Raw genomic sequence first — 19,948 nt, forward strand, 5'->3', positions numbered from 1 at the left:
GTGAATGTACGGAAATGTCTGTGCCTGTGCATAAATACAATGTGCGATCAGTGCGTCAAGAGCACTCATACAAGCATTAATATAACGGACTCATGTGTGCTTACTGTAAGACTCCTGTACGCCACCGCAATCATCTTTACCTTGATTGCAGTCTTCATCCATTAAAACTTTACTAGCGAGACACTGGTTATCCAGTCAAGAAACCGTAGTTTGCGTCTCATCTGGCCATACAGCGGTGGGATGTGTTGACAATCCGTTCAGTCTGTACTTCACACAGCACGTGTGACGTGTGAGGGGGCTCGCGCTCTTCAGAGACAATCACAGAATATGACAGAGCTGGTGTTTTAAAGGGGTCATATCCGTAGTTTGCGTCTCATCTGGCCATACAGCGGTGGGATGTGTTGACAATCCGTTCAGTCTGTACTTCACACAGCACGACGCGTTAGGGCTCGCGCTCTTCAGAGACAATCACAGAATATGACAGAGCTTGTGGTTTAAAGCGAAACACACTGGAATGAATAATTCACTGAAAGCACAACGCATTGAATGCATTCGCTTATTGGATCATTGGACTGAAAATTTTCCCGGAGTTTAGCGGCTTAAAATGATCTGATTTCAAGCGATCAAAAATACAGTTAAAACAATACTGTGAAATATTAATACAACTATTTTAAAATACAACAATTTTAAAATGGAATTTTTGTAATGGCAAAGTTCAGTTTTCCTTGTCACATGATCCTTCATAAATCATTCTAATATTGTAACGGAGCAGACGAGACGTGCGGATCCATATGCAAGCTTTTTATTAAAAGACGTGGTCACAAACACAGGCAGGGTCGAAACACCAGCGAACAGGTATGGCACGGGCAAAACACATGAGCAGTCCAGTAAACAGGAGTGGGTCGATCGACGGTGAACAATATCCAACAGGGCAAGGCAAAGATAAATAATCCAGGTACACAGCAATAATCCAGTCAGGGGCAAACAGAGTCCAAACGGCAAGACGAAGGGGGTAATCCGAAATACACAGGTGAGAATCAAAACACGGGAAAAACAGGCAAGGCAAGACTATGAATAAATTGGGAAAGGTAGAGCAGGCTCCGTAAAGTAGCTATCAACTAAACATTGATAAACGCTAAACAATACTTTGGCGACTTGAGCAGGATCTGGGTGGATGTTATATAGTGTGTGTAATAGCTTTCAGGTGAGTGTGTGGTTGCTTACAGCTGTGTGCAATCAGTGCAATGGATGATGGGAAATGTAGTCCAGGGTATAGTGTAACAGTCTGTGTAGTGTGAGAGTCCATGTAGTGAGCGGGGGACCTCTGGTGGTGAGTGAACAGAAGTTCATAGACCGGATTCGTGACAAATATGCTGTTCAAAATACATTTGTTTAATGGCTGTGCTGCATAATTTTGCGGAAACTGTGCAGTATATTTTTTCAGGATTCTTTGATGAATAGGAAGTTTAAAAGAAAGCATTTAATTCAAATATAAATTTTTTGTAACAATGTAAATGTTTTTACTGTTTTTACTTAATTTCTTTTTTAAAAATATCAAATAAAATCAACCAATCCGTACGTACCCCAGACTTTTGGGGTATTCTTTTAAATAAGTAAATAAAAATTGTTATGCACTTTATAGGGTACAAATGCTTATATTAGCCGAACAGCAATAATTTACAAACAGCTGTGCAATATTTAACAAATATTATCCAACATTTTAAATGTCGAACCTAGATATTATGATTAGATAGTATGTGATTACTTAGAAATATATGATATTATTTAGAATTTGCTTAGTTATTCCAAACAAAAGTCAAACTTAATATAATTATTTTTGGCTTCAATTTTCATCTCAGTCAGTGTGTCCAGAATTTTCAGTTTCGGCCAAGAATTTTGACTTTGATGCATCACTCCATCTAAGCAATTCCCTATTTCTGTATTTTGCTGACAGGGCTTCTCTATAAAGTGGTTGTGTGTCTTTGTGTCAGAGAGTGAGAGAGTCTTATGTGTGTCCATTTGAATCCAGCTATTGAATAGTTTTGCTGTGGTCTGGCTCTCTGCATCAGTTGTGTTAATCAGTCTCTCTCTCTCTCAACAAGTGCATCTTTGATGTGTGGCGCGCAAGGCCTGCCAGCTTCAAATAAAGCCCCTGTATGAGAAAGGCCTTTGAAACACTATTCACACACTTCTCTCTGAGCTCTTTACACAATGTCCTCAAGTCAATCGCACACGCATACACTAATGCTTCCTGCCAATATCTGATCCCAACACGTCTCTTTACTCCAGAAATAATTATTGTTGGTTACTGGGGTGTGGGTGATGCCAAAAACGCTAATGCAAAGAACCGAAATAATAGAAACCTCAACTTCCTCCTATATTTCTGAAACAAGCACTTCTTCCTCCAGCTGTGAAAAACACAAGACGTCTCTCATTTAAAAACGATGGAAAAACATGCACTGGGAATGAATATTTTGGCCCTTAACCCTTGAATGTTTACAATGACATTCTGTACCGTCCCAGTCAATGCTGCCTCATCTCGATAAATGATCTCAACTCATTCTGTATTCCTGTCGTCCCTCCGTGTTGCATAACTTCTTTTTCCATAAGTGTCATGAGACAGTTTTATGTGATTTTGCAGGAAGTCGTGAGATGGTTAGTTAATCTCAGCATTTAAACTTTCCAATACGCCTAAAGTTAAAATTCCTGGCAAGAAACAAAACCATAGGCCCTCTTACATAAGGCCTTCTCAAAAAAATGTGAAGACATGAACAGTTTTAACCATCTGTCACATTTCCCATAGTAGGTGCACTACTGTTGAAATATTTGGAGTCAGTAAGATTTGTTTTAAAGAAATTAATCCTTTTTTTTTTTCAGGAAGGATGCATTATATTAAACAAATGTTACAGTGAAAACAATTTTACGAAATATTTACATTTCAAATAAATGTTCTTCTCTTCATCAAATAATCCTCAAAAAAAGAAATATTAGTTTCAACAAAAATATTAAGCAGCAAAAACTATTTTCAACATTTATTCCCACATATTAGAATCATTTCTGTAGGATCATGTGACACAGAAGACTGGAGTAATGATGCTGAAAATTCCACTTTAGAATAATTAACATTTAAAAATATATAAAATATATTACGTAGACTGTTTGTAAATAAGCGACTTATAAGTCATAAGTGTTTTTTTGCCATGTCAGCAGTTTAGTTTTTAATGAAAGCATTTGTGCAAGTCCATAACTGAAATATTAATAAAATGAGGAATACTTCTGAGCTTCTTTTTGATTTGTAACCTATGTAAAGAATATGGCATGCAGTTGATCCATACAAATAATTATGTAAATTCTATTAAACTAAATAATTCTGTTTGCAGTATTACACTGAGTCCTAACTACACGCGATACCGTGGCACGCGATAAAAGGTATCTTTTCCATGTTAATCAGAGTTTTTGTCCGAACCAGCCGTGGTTTCTATTTTCTGCGACGTCGCGGCTGGAGCATCAGCATACAAACTATGACAGTGATAATCTCAGGTACTGATTATGTGCTTTATTCAATGTTAAATGTGTCTAATGTGAGTTTGAATATCATATTGCTTGATATAGCCATACTGAAAGCAACAACAGATAGTTTACCTGTTGCGTCACGACAGCCAAATTGCTTGACGCTGGAATCTTGTCGCGTCGCATCTGGTTAGGACACAGTGTTAGGATAAATAATCGATCATTCTGATTGTTGTCATAATTGTGCAGTCCTATTACAAGGCAGAATGGAGAGGAGAGAAAGGAACAAAAGAGATATTACCCAAGATCTCAAATGTCTGGGATTTCACTTATGGATGCAGGATTGTTTAACAGCCTGCTGAGACTCACCATGGAGCAGATACGGAACATGCTGTCACTGCAGAATACAAGAGCTTGATGGCACAAGGTGTGTTTGTGTCTGCCTGTCTATCTGTCCGTCTCCATATTTTCGCCCTTTTTATCTCATTATGAGTAAGAAGTGACTCAAACCTGCTTTCTTATGTTACAGTAAGCGCCGTAGCACCAGATGATAGAAGCATGCTGACATTAATCATAAATATGCCTCTCAGTCTTATTCAGCACATGCTGATTTATTTAACTGAGCTTAGAGCTTCACGCTTAAATAAATATCAGGAGCATTCATTTAATAACTCAGCAGACAATGAGCTCTAAAGACTCTCAGAACACCTATATCAAAAGGTTTGTGAAAATGTATCACTATGAATAATGTAGGTCACAATGCTGATAGTAATACAGTGTATGCTACTGTATACACATCTTATGCTTCAAACGTATGCCTCATATGTCTTATCAACTAATCACAAACAAGCCTTTTCATAATGGTAACAGATTAGCTGGTAATCGCCTGAGATTTGCAAATTGCCACTTTGAGAACAAAACTCTTGAGCTTTATGGTCTAATGATCTCACAAAGCCTTGCTAGTCCAGGGTCTACCGACTTAGAACTTGTCAACAAGTCTAACATATGTATAGAAACCTTTGTTTGTATGAGGTCAGTGGCAAGTGGGCTGAGAAAGATGCATGTGTGAAATAGTGCTAAAGATTTTTGCTTTAAACCTAATTTATTTTTCTTAGGAAAATGCAGTTTTTGCAGTGTTGGACCAGTTACTACAGAGTCAAGAGTCAGATTCCTATCAACTATGAGTCATTATCAAACAAAATGAGGTGTTTTATTACCATTTCCCCTGTATGAATTTCTGAATTGTTATCCAGTCTGAGGGATTGTAAAACATATTTCCGTAATGGGACTTCTTGATTTTAATGCCTTTTGCTTCCTCCTTTGTTACTTGTGGTGTATCATATTTTGCTTTTTATTAATGTTTCCAAAGCAAGAACAAAGCATGTGCATAAGAAGAATTCTACAAAGGAATCCAATAAATTTGAATCAAAGTTTGTGCTTGCTTCCAGCCAAGGCCCAAGGCCAAGTCATTACAGAATGAGTATTGGGTTAGTACTGTAATAGTTCTCTGGTAGAACCACCATTTGGCAAAAAGGACGTATAAGTCATTACAGAATGACTTGTGAGTATTGGGTTAGTACTGTAATAGTTCTCTGGTAGAACCACCATTTGGCAAAAAGGACGTATTGTGGTGTACCACTCATGTCTTGCCGGTAAACTTGAAAAAAATGTATTTCTTTACTGGTCATTTGAATGTATGAGTACAACATTCTGTACAACATGATGAATGTTGTGCAACTTGCTGAACTTCAGCTTTTCTTGAAGTCCAGCTTGGTCTCATTCTTATCGAATTGAATTGATTGAACTTGTCACACCTGAATTTTTGGCAAAGGTGAATTTGCTTCAACTATAGACTGAATGTCTAAACAGACAGTCTGCTACATAGGCTACAAAGGAAGTTGTATGGCCAAACTTTCTGTGGCCTATTTGGAAGAAACTCATGTGTTAGTGCAGATCTAATTGAGGCGTGCTAGGTTTCCTGTATGTTCATGGCCAGTGGCATAACCCGGTCAATCCATGAGATGGATATGAATGTAGCTTTTCATTGTGGCACCACTACTGGGTATCATGTGACAATCCACCACCACAGAGATTGCCTCTGGCACACCTTCTAAATCCATGTGGATTGCCTTTAAATGGCTTATTGATATTTGGCAGCACCACCAGGAAATTTGGAAATAGACTATTTCACGGACCATCAACACTAAAGGTCTCTGCACACTGAGTCTGAAATTTTCGTATGCGTTTTTTCGTACTCGAAATCCTAAAAATTTGTCACGCACAGAAACCTTGCACACTGAGTCCGATGCGTATTAATTAATCCGTTGTGAAAAAATTCGCAAAACAGCACTAAATGGAGTCAAAACACCTCTCAAAATGCTTGCTACAGATGCGAAAAACTGAAAAAATCGAACCCGATCCGAATTTTTTTATGACGGACGAATATTTCGGAGGCAGTGTGTAACCGTGATTGACATAACGCGAGGTCGTATTTATTTTTTAACGTGCGAAAATTTCGGACAACATTTTCGGACTCAGTGTGCAATGACCTTTACTCTTTGTGTTGAAGGCAATCGTTTTCCTGTTCATTTGTAAATGAACAGCCAAGAGGCATCGACTGAAATGGGCTCTATATCAGCTCCCTCAACCAGGAACAGGACGAGGTCGTATTTATTTTTTAACGTGCGAAAATTTCGGACAAAATTTTCGGACAAAATTTTCGGACTCAGTGTGCAATGACCTTTACTCTTTGTGTTGAAGGCAATCGTTTTCCTGTTCATTTGTAAATGAACAGCTAAGAGGCATCGACTGAAATGGGCTCTATATCAGCTCCCTCAACCAGGAACAGGTTTCCTTAGCATTGGCTTTCCTCCACTACAGTTTTAAAATTGACTGGTCCCTTTCCTGAGCATGCAATTAAGTCTTTGTTGCCAGGGTGTCCAATTTTGCCCTTGGTGGGGGACTATCCTACAGAGTTCCACTCCAATCCTAATTAAACTCTGAATCAGATCATCAAGGTCTTCCAGATTACTAGAAACTTCCAAGCTGCTGTGCTGGTGCAGGTTGGAGCTAAACTCTGCCGCTAACCTACCCAGAACAGGATTGGCCACCCCTGGTCTACTGGAACTGCATGTCTGCTTATGTGCATACACAATGGGTGAAGTGCCAAAGGTGGGGAAGGAGAATGAAGGAGTGTTACCCAAGTGCTCCTTAAACTGAACCAATCACTGAAAATCAATGCAAAGCCTTCTAATTATGGTATATGTATAGTGTACCTTGAAGTTATCCTGGTCAGACAAGAGTAAGGGCATCAAAAACAGATTCCTGTTGTGACGACTGCTGCTGTGCTCTAGCTGTTGAGAACTGATGAATCATCTACTCCATATCATCTTAAGTACCATTGTGAGTGGTGGGGAACAAAAAAAAACACTATTGTAGTACTGGTCCAGTGTCGCCACCTTGTGGAACAAGTGATTAGTGCAAAACAAAATTCAATGTGTATATACAACCTGCGCTTACAAAGTACACATAGTCAAAAAATTGGAGTGGTGCGTGTACAGCACGTGCGTACAATTCTGGTGATAGTATTTGCGTCAACCACACTGTACGCCGTGGATCCTCACGTATACTTTGGGCTTAACCAGAGTGGGGCATCAGAGGCTGGAAGTCCTCACCTAGAGCCTCAGCAATACTTTGTACAGGTTTTAATGATGTAGCCTTCTTCCAAACTACCCTGATTAAAAATAAATAAATAATTATCTTGAGGATAATGTCCTTGAGGTTTAGTATTTGAAGTAGTACCTGAATTCTATGCAGAAAATTAAACTCCTTATGCTCAAAGCGTGATTCAGGGTCGGTTTGCAGTGTTAGATAACCTGGGGTTGTCATGGGGTTAGTCATACACCTCTCTGTACCTAAGAGATGAGTGTTGGTGTATATGCACTTTAATGATTAACCTTTACACCAGTGTTAGTGAGGTCACAGATGGCAGCTTCTGGTGTAGGTCAGAACACAACAGCTGCTTGTAGGGATTAGCTGTCTATTTCTCCCTTTTAGCTGTATACATCTCTCTCTCTTGTTCTGTTCCCACTATCTCTTAAAGGGATAGTTCACCCAAAAATGAAAATTACCCCATAGGGTTGTGCCGATAGACGATAGTATTGCGTATCGACGATAGACAGAGATATCGCCTGTGGCTGATGCCTTTGACGATAGCAAGACGATTATTATTATTATTATTATTATCAGGCTAGTAATACTATCTAATTAATATTAGGGCTTATTTGTTGCATTATATTTATTTTTCCGCGTTTTTACATTATTGCACGTTCTAACCAATCACATACGATTATGCTGAGCTTATGAATGCAATGGCCAATCAGAGGCGTTCAGATGAGTCATCACTGAAACAGCGGAGTTCTGTTGTTCAGCGCGCGCTGACTGAATTCTGACTTGCGAATTCTCTCCTCATAAACAACAAAGTGCAGATGTACGTGCGATGTAAGTATAAGAGATTTATTCATCATATAGTGTATATTCACTGATTTTAACGGGAGTGTTTTTAAAGTGCATAAACTCGCGCTAGACTGAGCTTGTGAAGATGTTCTTTGGTAATGTAATGTTCTTTGCTCGTTTTCTGTAGCTGCTTTTTGAATAACTGAGGAAATGTAAGCATTATAATTAGTAACTTACGATGATTTTATTAATTTGTTATCATGTTAAATACAAATTCAGTCATATTAAAAACATTAGGCTGCTTTTAGCCTGACGCTGGAGTTGGTTCACTTTCTCGCAATGAAACTAAGTAAATAATTACATAAATTAGCACGATAATATCGTGTATCGGCAATCTCACAGGCTGACGATATGAAAATTGAGCATATCGCCCAACACTATTACCCCATGATTTACTCACACTCAAGGCATCCTAGGTGTATATGACTTTCTTCTTTCAGACGAATCCAATCAGAGTTATATTAAAAATTGCCCTGACTCTTCCAAGCTTTATAATGGCAGTGAATGGGTGTTATTTTTCAATAGTCCAAAAGAAGCCCAATAAAGTGCATGCATCCATCATAAAAAGTGTCCAACATGGTTCCAGGGGGTGAATAAAGGCCTCCTGAAGCAAATTGATGTGTTTTTGTAAGAAAATTATCCATATTTTAAACTTTATAAACAGTAATCTCTAGCTTCAGCTAACTATTGAAAAAGAACACCCATTCACTGCCATTATAAAACTTGGAAGAGCCAGGGCATTTAAAAAAAAAAATATATATATATATATATATACTGTATAATTCCGATTGTATTCGTCTGAAAGAAGAAAGTCATGTACACCTAGGATGCCTTGAGGGTGAGTAAATCATGGGGTATTTTTCATTTTTGGGTGAACTATCCCTTTAACACATGTCCTCATAATTTTGCCCAATGTTTAGTGTCTTCCAGTTTCTGATTGCCTTCTAATATACAGTATTGTTCACTTAAAGTTTTATTTGCACCTTTCAGCCCTCATTTTGTCAACATGAATTATACCCTCTCTGTACCAGATTCACAGACCTTTGCTCTTGGTATGATGTTGAATTTAAATATTGCACTCTTGCTGAACTCTTCGCAAATAGCTGATTCAAAACATTTAAACAGTGCTTTTCATTGTATAATTGTTTCTCTTGACGTATTGCTGAGAGCAAAGATTTTTTTTTAAGCTTTGTTCAACAGGAACAAAGTGGTTCAACTGATGTAATGAAGCTCACTTACAGCTCTGAATTTAATTATTTTAAATTGTAATAAAGATTATTGTATTTATTATTATTATTAGTAGTAGTAGTAGTAGTAGTAGTATTCATTATGTTGTGTCTAAAAAAACATACTAATGTGCTACACATTTAAGCATCACAACATTATAATGTTCAGTATGAAAAATTATTTTTCCCCAAGAATATAACAATCTGAATGTGTTATGCTCAACCATATGCTCACCAATGCTGCATTTATTTATAATAAGGTGTAGTTTAATCTTGTGATGGCAAAGCTGAATTTTCAGCAGCCATCGATCCCGTTTTTAATGTCACATGATCCTTCACAAATCATTCAGATATACTGGGTTGGTGCTAAACATTTCTTATTACTATCAATGTTGAAATCAGTGTTTGTGTATCTCCAATATCATCCAATACTAATGAATTTATAATAATCTCTAATATTGGCTAATAATCGATATCACTACATTTTATAGTTGATTGCCAAAGCTAGTTGCCCATACATGGTTTGGAGCGTCTGCACTAAGACTTGGCCTCGCTGAAAAACATTCTGTTTCCCAAGAAGCTGAACTTCAGCTGTACTGGCACAGCTAAAACAATGGAACTTTATAATTGTCCTCAGCCCCACCTATGCTCTATTAGATTCATTTGGAAAACTATTATGTAATACCTCTAAATGACAGTACTGTTGGTCCAACCTCATTGGATTGTGGTTAGACAGACATAACTTTCTTTCCGTAATGGGCAGGGAAAAGCAGGTCTGGAATAATGCTGCTCCTGTTGCTACACTACAGCCTAAGACTCTGCCTTTAATGAGAGGGATAACAGGCCTAGATGGCTGGAGGCAAAGGGAAGCCTTTGGGAATGGCATTAGCCTCTTGGAATTAAATTGCCAAGTTCAGCTTTGATCCTTTGGAGAGGATATTTTATTTAGTCCAGCAATGGTTTTGCCCCCCACCCTACCTCTCCCTCTCAACTGCTCTCTTTTTCATTCCCAGCAACTGGGTAGAGATGAAGAGGGGAGTATACAAGACTGTATGGAGAGGTGGCTCGAGAATGAGTTGGCTACCATATTTGTGGCCTCAGGGAGTGGTCAACCCCAATGATGTGCTGCTCTCTCTTCATTATCCCATTTTCCCTCTCTTTGTGTTAGGTGTAAACACACAGAATCACAGAGGGAGCTGAGGTGGGCCCGTCAAAATAGGGGTTGTCTTCTCTAGCTGACAGATCTGTGTGTGGTCTTCCAGGACTTGGGAAACAGACCTAACCAAAGAGGTCAGCAGCCATCAAGCTCGGCTCAACAAATCAAGCTAATGCACAGCTTTGCCCAAGACACAAGTCTGCAGAAATTACTTATGCTTTCTATGCAGATCTTTTGAAATTACTTAATGTGGAATTATCTATTTTGTTGCCTTAAATGAGAAAATTCAGAACAGTTGTATTGATTCTGGTAATTTCCATCATCAGGCCGAATGGGTGCTGTTTCTAGTTCTCACTCCAAACTTGTCCCATGCTGACACTTGGTCAGGACCCCTGAGGGTCACATTTTAATGCACAGGGTACCCCTTTAGTGTCATTTTTCGACACGCAGGGTACTCCGTTGCCTTTCAGTTGCATGCATTTGTAAAAATAGAAATGCTTTTATATACATTTATACTTTCTTAGATATTTTGGAGCACCTAACCCCACCCCTACGCTAAACCAACCCACTTCTCAACAACGTCTGCATATTGACGCCAAAGGTTTCTTATTGACACAATGGAGAACCCTGCACATCGAAAAATGACACTAAAGGGGTACTCTGTGCATTCAAAAGTGACGCCAAAGGCTCCTGACCAAGCATCAAAATGTTACGAGTTGTGATCACCGATAGCCTCGTAGGCAGGGTGCCGACATATAGCGTCACTGCGCTTTGGCCGTCCTGAGTTCGAGTCCCGGCTCGTGGACCTTTCCCAATCCCGTCCCCCTCTCTCTCTCCCACTTCGTTTTCTGTCTACTCACTATCCTATCGTAATAAAGGCAAAAAAGCTACGAAATAAATCTAATAAATAAAAAAAAAGACTCTGAGTTGCCACATCAGTAAAATTCTGAGTCGCCACATCACTAAAACCATTTCACCAAACATGGCTTTCCTGTACAGATTGTGGTTGGCTAACCATGCTGAGAAATCGGAGCATGAAGTGGTTTGTATTTGCGCTGTACTGAACTGCATGAATGGTGCCGTTATTCATCAAGCTCAGAACTGTTTGGCCTGGTGGAGAAAAAAACCCATTTTAGTTTATACTTAACTGTTGGTTTAAAAAACAAAAGTTGCACAAATATATTGTTGTAAATATACAAATATACTAAGTATATATCTTATTAGCTTATTACCTTGTTTATAAAAATTTTCTTGCTTCCTTCATATTTTTATATTTATCAAAAAAGCATCAGAAACAAATCTGTGACCACATTCTTTAAAATCTTTCCTCTTTAAAAGACCAACCAAAAAGATTGTGTCCTCCAGGTAAATTTCATCAGGTTCTTCCCTAAAGTTACATGCTTTGGCATGTTTTGAGTTGCTCTAACAAATTTGCTTAATAAATACTTCTCGTTTCAGATAAAGTGCGTGAAATTTCCCCTCAGATCTGCCTTTGTGTATGTAAAGAATATCCAGTGCTGGGAATCCCCAGCGTAATCGCTTTAGGCCGAATTAGCCTGGATTTAGAGCTGTCTGACGCCGCAAAACACAAAGCAAAGTCAGTGAATGACTGTAAAACAATCACCAGGAACTACAGAGTCTACAGTTGGTTCTTTTGGCAAGCTGCATTAGGTCATAACGAAATAGTTTTACTTGCATAATATTCACTTACTGGATAATTATAAAGGAAAAGATTTCAGGTTCAGGACCAGTTGATGAGGGTCGATGGACAGTGAAGGGTTAAGTGTGTTTCCTGCAGGAGAATAAATTAAATGTGGCCATAATCACATTGCAGGAATGCAGTCAGTGTACTCTTGTGAAACACCCCCTAAGCCCTGGCTGTGTTCCACTCTCTCAGCGGCTCACAAAGATGGCTTTGTTCTCTCCCCCTCTACCCTTTCTCTTTCTCTTTCTCTCTCGACTTTTCATTTCTTTGCCTCCTTCTAACTCTCATTTGCTTTCCTCTATCCAAGTTTTACTTTCCCTCTCTCAGTCAGTCAATGTTGCTCTTTTCCTCTTTTACTTTCTCTCTTTTTGTGGATTCTGGGTTTTTCCCATACCTTCCCCTACTTTTATTTTGTTTGGAAGATCATATTTCTGGACTGCCATGTTTCATTTTGTTCATGTTGTGTAATTGCTTGTTTTCTCCAGAAGAAAATCGTTATGGTTTCTACAGAAAATAAGTTACTGAAAGCAGCAGACAAGAAAACATCCTTTTTTTACATTTCCCCACCAAACCCTAAAACCTCACACACAGCCCTATATCATGCTGAGACTTTGGAAAACCATATCTACAATGTGTTATTTGTGTTTCCCATATGGAATAATTAAAAATATCAATGACTAGGTTGTTAACACATATACATTAATGCAAAATTGTGTTTTGCATTGTCACTGATGACCAACATAGAACCGACCTGTTTGCAAAAGCTTGATTGGAACCTGATCAAAATGTCACCAAAGCACAATGTTTGCTGCTTTGAACTTCACGCTTTAGTTATGTTTTGAGACACTTCCCCAAGCTCATATTAGCTAGACATTGAGAGAATTGTCCTGCTGAGAGGCGGTTAATTTTTGGTTACTGATTTACCCAGGTGTTGGGTAATTTCTGGAAATTCGTTCCTTCTTGCCGGGTCAATTGGTGAAAAGACGTGCAAGAACTGGTGGGTTTTCTTCTAGGAACCGTCATTTGCTCACATCTCAGACTGCAGCTGCTGCTCTGTATTCCAGCCACACGTGCATCCATGTGAATATGGAAGTAACAAACGAAAGCCTCTGCATTAGCCATGTTTCCCTTAAGATTCATTCGTTTCACAGGTGCTGGTTTACCAGTACTCATTGAGACATAGTGTATGTGTGTGCGTACACTTAAGCACACGTGCAGATTTCTGTCTGTACTTATGTGCAAGTGTCATTGTTGAACAGAAACCCCCTTTCTATTTAAGAGCTAAACAGAATGACTCACCCTGTCACAGCTGCAAATGTCCGTACTCTCAGGACTCAGTGTTCTGCTTTCAGCAGAGGGCATTGCATACATGGGTACCAAAGCCCAAACTCCTGAAAGTAAAATGGGCTGTGCGGTACACTTTTAAGGCTTGTGCACACCGGGACGATAATCACGCGCATTTAATGCCTCGTGACTAAACAAAGGGCGCCAATGTAAGTGTGCACACCGACACACAAAACGCCAGGCGTAAAAGCGTTATTTATTTATTTTTTTTAAATGCCTCGGGCTAATTTTTTTGGGTTTGCCTCGCCACGTGAAAAACTGGCCAACCAATGAGATTGACGCATTTGTTCACGTGCCTGGAGCTGCTGAAGTTACAGTAAAACACGACTTGGTGGCGCTCAATCACAAAACGGTCTTGTCGAGCACACATTGATACCTAACGACGAACAAGATGCATCGAGGCAAGTTGAATGTAGAGCTGCTGGTCTCATTGCTGTCTGAACACAAAGGGCTTTATGACAAACGCGACAGCGACAGCGACTACAAAAATCTCGATAAGAGGGATTTGTTATGGAGATGAATTGCAGATCAAATAGGATTCGATGTGTACCGGGGTATTTCTGTTTTTCATTAAGCGCCATCTAATGCCAGGGAGTGAATTTGCATGTTCACTCGGCTCATCGCCAGCGAAAATCGCTTGGGTATGAACACACAAGACGCATCAAAAAACGTCTCGAAAAACGCTGGCAATAAGCGCGCATGATAATCGTCCCGGTGTGTACGAGGCTTTAGACTGCGAGTCAAACCCAGACAGAGCCCTGTCAGTTGGATTCGTCTTCCTGATCCCTGAGGCCTAGCCTACAAAGAATGAGGTTAAGTTGAGCTACATGAACTATCCTGATCCTACCTCCAATGAAAAACAAGCCTGCAAACAATGGTGCTTACTGTTAATGGTGGTTATCATCCAGTTCGTAAAATTTATATCGAGGTTATGTAAGGGCAATTACACAACTTTCTGTTCTTCATATTTTGTCTCCGCTGAAAAGCCGCAGTGTCCTCAAATCTCCAGAGGAAATGGAGCATTTCTAAATCAGAAATTTTTTTGCTGATGTCCCCAGCCTTGGCTCACAAAGGACAAAACAATGCCCTTATTAATTTGCCCCTTTGCCAGGCCACATGGAGGATTCGCACGTTCAATGGGATCTGCAGGAACAACGAAACTCTTCATCCTGTCAGGAAAGCATGGCAGAGGATCCAAGACCTACGGCCTATTTTCAAGACAAACTAAGCAACTTATTTGAAGCCTGAGCAACATAAAAAAAAACTTTTTTTTTTACCCAGCGTGTCTAAGTTGGAGCCTCACATTATTTTCACACAGATAAACTTGAAACAAAAGGCCTTGGCTGACTCATTGTTTCCAGTAGGGTGAGGAGTAGAGGGATTTTACAGAGCTGTACCATGTGTCTTGGCCAGTAACGCACTGACTCATTATTAGCAATCAGCATTGGATCTGGATGCCTTTTTCTGCTGTGGTTCTGTGGGGTAAAGGCTCCCATGATTGTGAGACGTTTTTCGAACTGCTCATCTCTGTAATTTAGCAGTTAGGTTTGATTATTGTGGGGGTTTTGTTTTTACTGAACCCAGAATAGCTCGGGCCAATGAGCAAAGGGGGTTTACTAATCTTTTTTTCTGTTTCCTAAATGCAAAAACACATTCTGATGGGGCTCACAGGTTCTCCGCAGTTCTGGTTTCTCAGTGCCCAGTCTGTCTTACTGATGAGAAGTTTTCTGGACTGCAGTGCACCAGGTGAAGGGGCCCTTTCTGTGTTACTTTATACAGCAGCAGGTTTCACTAAAGGTGTTCATTTCAAGAAACCTTTTATCTCCTCCTCCCAGCTCTCCAGACTCCATCTGAGTTCCATAAATCAAAGAGGCAGAGTCGCTGGGGTCAATGCGAGAGCCCTCAAGAGAAGTCGTCTCTTGTTCACTCTGTGCTTGTCCTGGTTCAGCGAGCTGGGCCTTGAAAACCGGATCACTTATTTTATATCTGTACTACGTCATGTCCACTTGTGCTACTACCAAGTTCTCAAAGCTCTTAAATGCCATTTCCAAAAGGGGCAGCATGAAGAACGGTGAGCGTCAGGCCATGTACACCCCTCCTGAGCTACAGGTTTCCATTCGCTATTTCCTGTCTCGCCACTCTTGCTAGGACTTGCCCCATGTGTTCTGCTTTATTGAGTAATAAAAAAGCGTAATAGCTCTCATCTATTCTTGTTAACAGCACAGTGTGCGCTTGTCTGAGTGTGACAAAGGGTGAGAGAAAGGCTGGATATGAAGTGACTTTGGAGCGGCCCCCTTGAAGGCATATGTAAACATTTACGGTTTGTCTCATGCTGCTGGTGTGATTACAGAGACCGTACTGTACAGAGGCAGTCAAATGGAAAATGCAGAGCACATGAGTATGAGTGGCCCACTTGCTGGAGAGCATTTCCCGACCACTCTGCTTCATGGTATTAGCAGGGCGCTGCCTCTCGAAACTAATGTGTTGCGTCTGATATAGAGACTAGTTTGGAGATCCAGTCAACATCCATCTACACTCTGTTCAAGTATGTTTATGGGTTTGCTTATCTCCAGATTGAATAGATGTCGTAATACTGGGAGGGGATCAGACTTGCCGCTGTAGAGTGACGCAATGGAAACGCAACCAGATGAAGTAAAAAAAATTAGGTTTGCAAGCAGCATGTTCATGCTTACAACTTTGGGATACCAGCCATGTTAAATCACCAGTCAGTTCTGAAGGATTCAGCCAATACAAACCCTCTTGTTTTGACGTGTCATGTGTTTTTACTGGTTGTTGTTGTTGTTACGGGGAACTGGAGAAATCAGTCATGCCTGTTATTACTCCAAGCATGGAAGCTGCCAGTGTGTGGGATGCTAATATCACTCAAAGGTTGTGCTAGCTTTAGCACAGTGCAGTGTACATGGATCCTAAGGGCGTTCACACACTGATAACAAAGTGCAATGTCAAAGCAACGGACAGCAGTCATTTTCAGTGAAAGCCGGCGATTTCCAAGACACAAGTAACAGAGATTGTTGCTGATGCGACAGCTTTATACAAATAAGCAATGCAGGGACTACCAATGGGAGTGCCAACAGTGATCTTCCACCCGATACAGATGTTTATCGCTGCCATTAGGAGTGGGGCTTCACTGGAAGTTTGATGCTCATGTATTTGCCTTCTATTCTAGGGCCCCATCATGAGGTTTAGACTGAAAATGAAACAAGACTAGCACCCAGCCTCATGGGAGACGTTTTTCTCATGAAAAACCAGAGCTTGGGCATCAAGAGGTTTCATAATAAGCATCACGGCCACAGGAATGACAGTAGTAAAACATAGCTGGATGTGTACTTAGCCATGTTCTACACTGTCTTCTCCCACAAGCCTGGCCACATTAAATTTGGTGCTCATTTCCCTCAGCTGCTCACTAGGAGTATGTTTGCTTGGGTTTTATAGGAATTCATATTGGACATTTAACTGTTTCAGTTCCTCACCAAGACTTAAAGTATCGTAGATTACAATGGGGGTTCGACCTAAAGGCTCTGTGGAGGATTGATTTTTCCTCCCACAAACTTTCACTCAAATTAATGTCTGTGTGTATACTGTATATTTCTGTATAATACCTTCATGATGTCAGTCTCTGCCAAAGTAAAACCAACCCCTATTTTTCTTGTCATGTCTGTTGTGCATTTTTTTTTATATCATTTACCAGAAACATGAGTCACTTAACTTACTAAGGTAAACTAGAGAGACAGTTGTCAACACTAAAGGGTTGCTCATAGGTCAAATAAAGTGATAAAGAGAAATCTTGCCGTTCAAAATGCAGATGCCAGGTTTTTAGAAATGTATCATTTGTATTCATGTTGTTTTCATACTTTAAAAATATCAAGTTATAATTAAAATAATAATAAGTTACTTACTGACAGTGACAGTGACAGGGGACCTCTGTGATTATAATTTCCTATTTTTATCAATTTTATCCAGAATAGGTTGTTGCGTGTTCGTTGCATCACATTGGCTGTTATTTAACCAACAAAATGTTTTAAAATATTAAAGTCTCTTCACATCTCCTAGACGTTTTGATGATTTAAGCCCCACTAAAAATATAAAAATTAATTGTTATGCTTTTGTGTTTTCTAGGGAATAAAAACCCAGAAAGTGTTTTAAACCAAGGAACAGATCCAGGGCTTCAGCCAATCAGAGTGAAGACGGGGTTCATCTACAACCTTTCCCAGGCCACACCCTCTACTTGTTAAGAACTTCCTTTGGCTGCAGAACACAGTGGCTGTTATTCCTGTTTTTAACAAATGTGAAGTGGCTTCTATGTCAGTTAAACTCTCAATGCCGTCCATTATCGGAAGATAACAACATTATCTTCATTTGAACATCAAGGTTATTTCGATGGTCATTTTTGATGACTATAGATACTAGCATGAGGCATACAGAATTTAAAATTTATCATCCACCATCAGCCAATCAGAGTGAGGACGGGGTTCATCTACAACCTTTCCCAGGCCACACCCTCTACTTGTTAAGAACTTCCTTTGGCTGCAGAGCACAGTGGCTGTTATTCCTGTTTTTAACAAATTTGAAGTGGCTTCTATGTCAGTTAAACTCTCAATGCCGTCCATTATCGGAAGATAACAACATTATCTTCATTTGAACATCAAGGTTATTTCGATGGTCATTTTTGATGACTATAGATACTAGCATGAGGCATACAGAATTTAAAATTTATCATCCACCATAGATATTCCTAAGAATTAAATACTGATTGCTCTAGAGTTTCTTTCAGGTACAAGCCATGGTTAAACATTGCAGGAACATGTGGTGGATCAGCAAAGAGCGACAGACACAAGGCCCAGACCCAGACTCCCCTTCGCAGAACATGACCTCAGTTCTCATCCAGTTAGAAAACTGCAGCATCAGTCAGCTATTGATTGACAGATGTATATTTCCTCTCGCTGGTCGAGTGATAAGACAGCAGTCCTGAACAAACGTTTCTTGACCCTGACTGGCCGTTGCCATGGCTTCTATTCCCATGACTCCTATTCCCATGGTTCCTTGGCCTTAAAGGGAAGTTTGTCTGATTAGATGAACAATGGTGTTATTTTGGGTGGTTCCTCCTTTTTCGTCTTGTTTTGCTTTTGGTTGTAAATGTGCTCATATACACATTGACACATTTCTTTGTATTTATATTTATGATCTGTTCCTTCCTAATACAGCTTTTATAGACTTCTAACACTAATAAATGAGACTGATTTTCAAACTCAAACTCAACGTCTTCCAAACTCGATTGTATTATCATCTCATTAGCAGATTCTGCTGACAGTGCAAACGACAGTGACATCTTTAGCTCTCTCGGCCAGCAGATAAAGTCAGTTGTGACAACCCAACATGCAGTGCTGAGTAGGTGTGTATCTTTTTCTTTTATACTCTTTCTGTATATCTGCCTTCCCCCTCATAAGCAGGCTTAGAGTTGATATGTTTTGACAGATCTTTTAATGGTCGACCTCTGGCGATATCGCTGCCTGTGCCTTTACCGAAGGGAGGAAAACTCTCCTTCCTTCCAAAGAAACTCCTTCCTCTCCTGCAAAACAGAAGGCTCTGAAGGAAAAAAAAAAGTTCACTGAACATAAAAATCAGAGCAGAGAGTCATGAGATCCTGACGTGGGTGCAAAGTCCATGGTGATCTGTGCTCATCCTTCACATCAGGCTTTCTCTGAGTGCCACAATACAAACCAACCACACAAAAAGATCATGCACACTTCTGCTTGGGGTTTTACTATACTTCGGTTTAAGAGATTTGAATGCTTTCTGTCGAATATCAGTATATTTCAATTAGCCTTAATTCTTTTTTTTTAGCAGTGTTTGTTTTTGAATTGATAAAATTGGATACTTGTGACCTCAAGTCACTTCTGTTCAGAACCTTTTGGGTTTTTTTCTGCTTTGTGAGGCTTATTTAGGTATTGCACAGGCTTGAGGTTATTCTAAGAACCACACGTTCCCTAAATTTAAAACTCCCCGAAATTCCCTTTCAAGTGCAAATCATTATAAAGTTTCTGATACTGTGAACTCCAGAGCTGAGCTCTTTTTTGTTTATTCATTGCCCTCTGAAACACTCAGAGGAACAAAAAAAAGCTGATAGAGGAATTACGAAGTCTATGCAGACAGTATTGCCCAACTGCGACTTTGGCCTCATGTCTGTTCTTAAAGGGGTCATATGATGTTGCTAAAAAGAATATTAATTTGTGTATTTGGTGTAATGAAATGTGTTTATGCGGTTTAAGGTTAAAAAAACACATTATTTTCCCCATACTGTACATTATTGTTTCTCCACTATGCCCCGCCTTTCTGAAATGCGTCGAGTTTTACAAAGCTCATCGGTCTGAAAAGCGAGGTGTGCTCTGATTGGCCAGCTATCCAGTGCGTTATGATTGGCCGAATACCTCAAGCATGTGACGGAAATGTTACGCCCCTTACCATATTGTGATG

General features: G+C 39.7%; 1 protein-coding gene across 1 annotated transcript in view; it reads left to right on the forward strand.

The window, feature by feature from the left end:
* LOC107712412 (DNA repair protein RAD51 homolog 2-like) overlaps positions 1-17,709 on the forward strand; it is a 38,038-nt gene extending 20,329 nt beyond the window's left edge. The window contains exon 10 of the mRNA XM_016517652.1: positions 17,594-17,709. Within this exon, the coding sequence (XP_016373138.1) occupies positions 17,594-17,709 (116 nt within the window). The remainder of the gene's footprint in view (positions 1-17,593) is intronic.
* The last annotated feature ends 2,239 nt before the right edge of the window (positions 17,710-19,948 follow it).

The sequence above is a fragment of the Sinocyclocheilus rhinocerous genome, unplaced genomic scaffold (assembly GCF_001515625.1).
Source record: "Sinocyclocheilus rhinocerous isolate Xijiao unplaced genomic scaffold, SAMN03320098_v1.1 scaffold2613, whole genome shotgun sequence".
NCBI classification, from domain to species: domain Eukaryota; kingdom Metazoa; phylum Chordata; class Actinopteri; order Cypriniformes; family Cyprinidae; genus Sinocyclocheilus; species Sinocyclocheilus rhinocerous.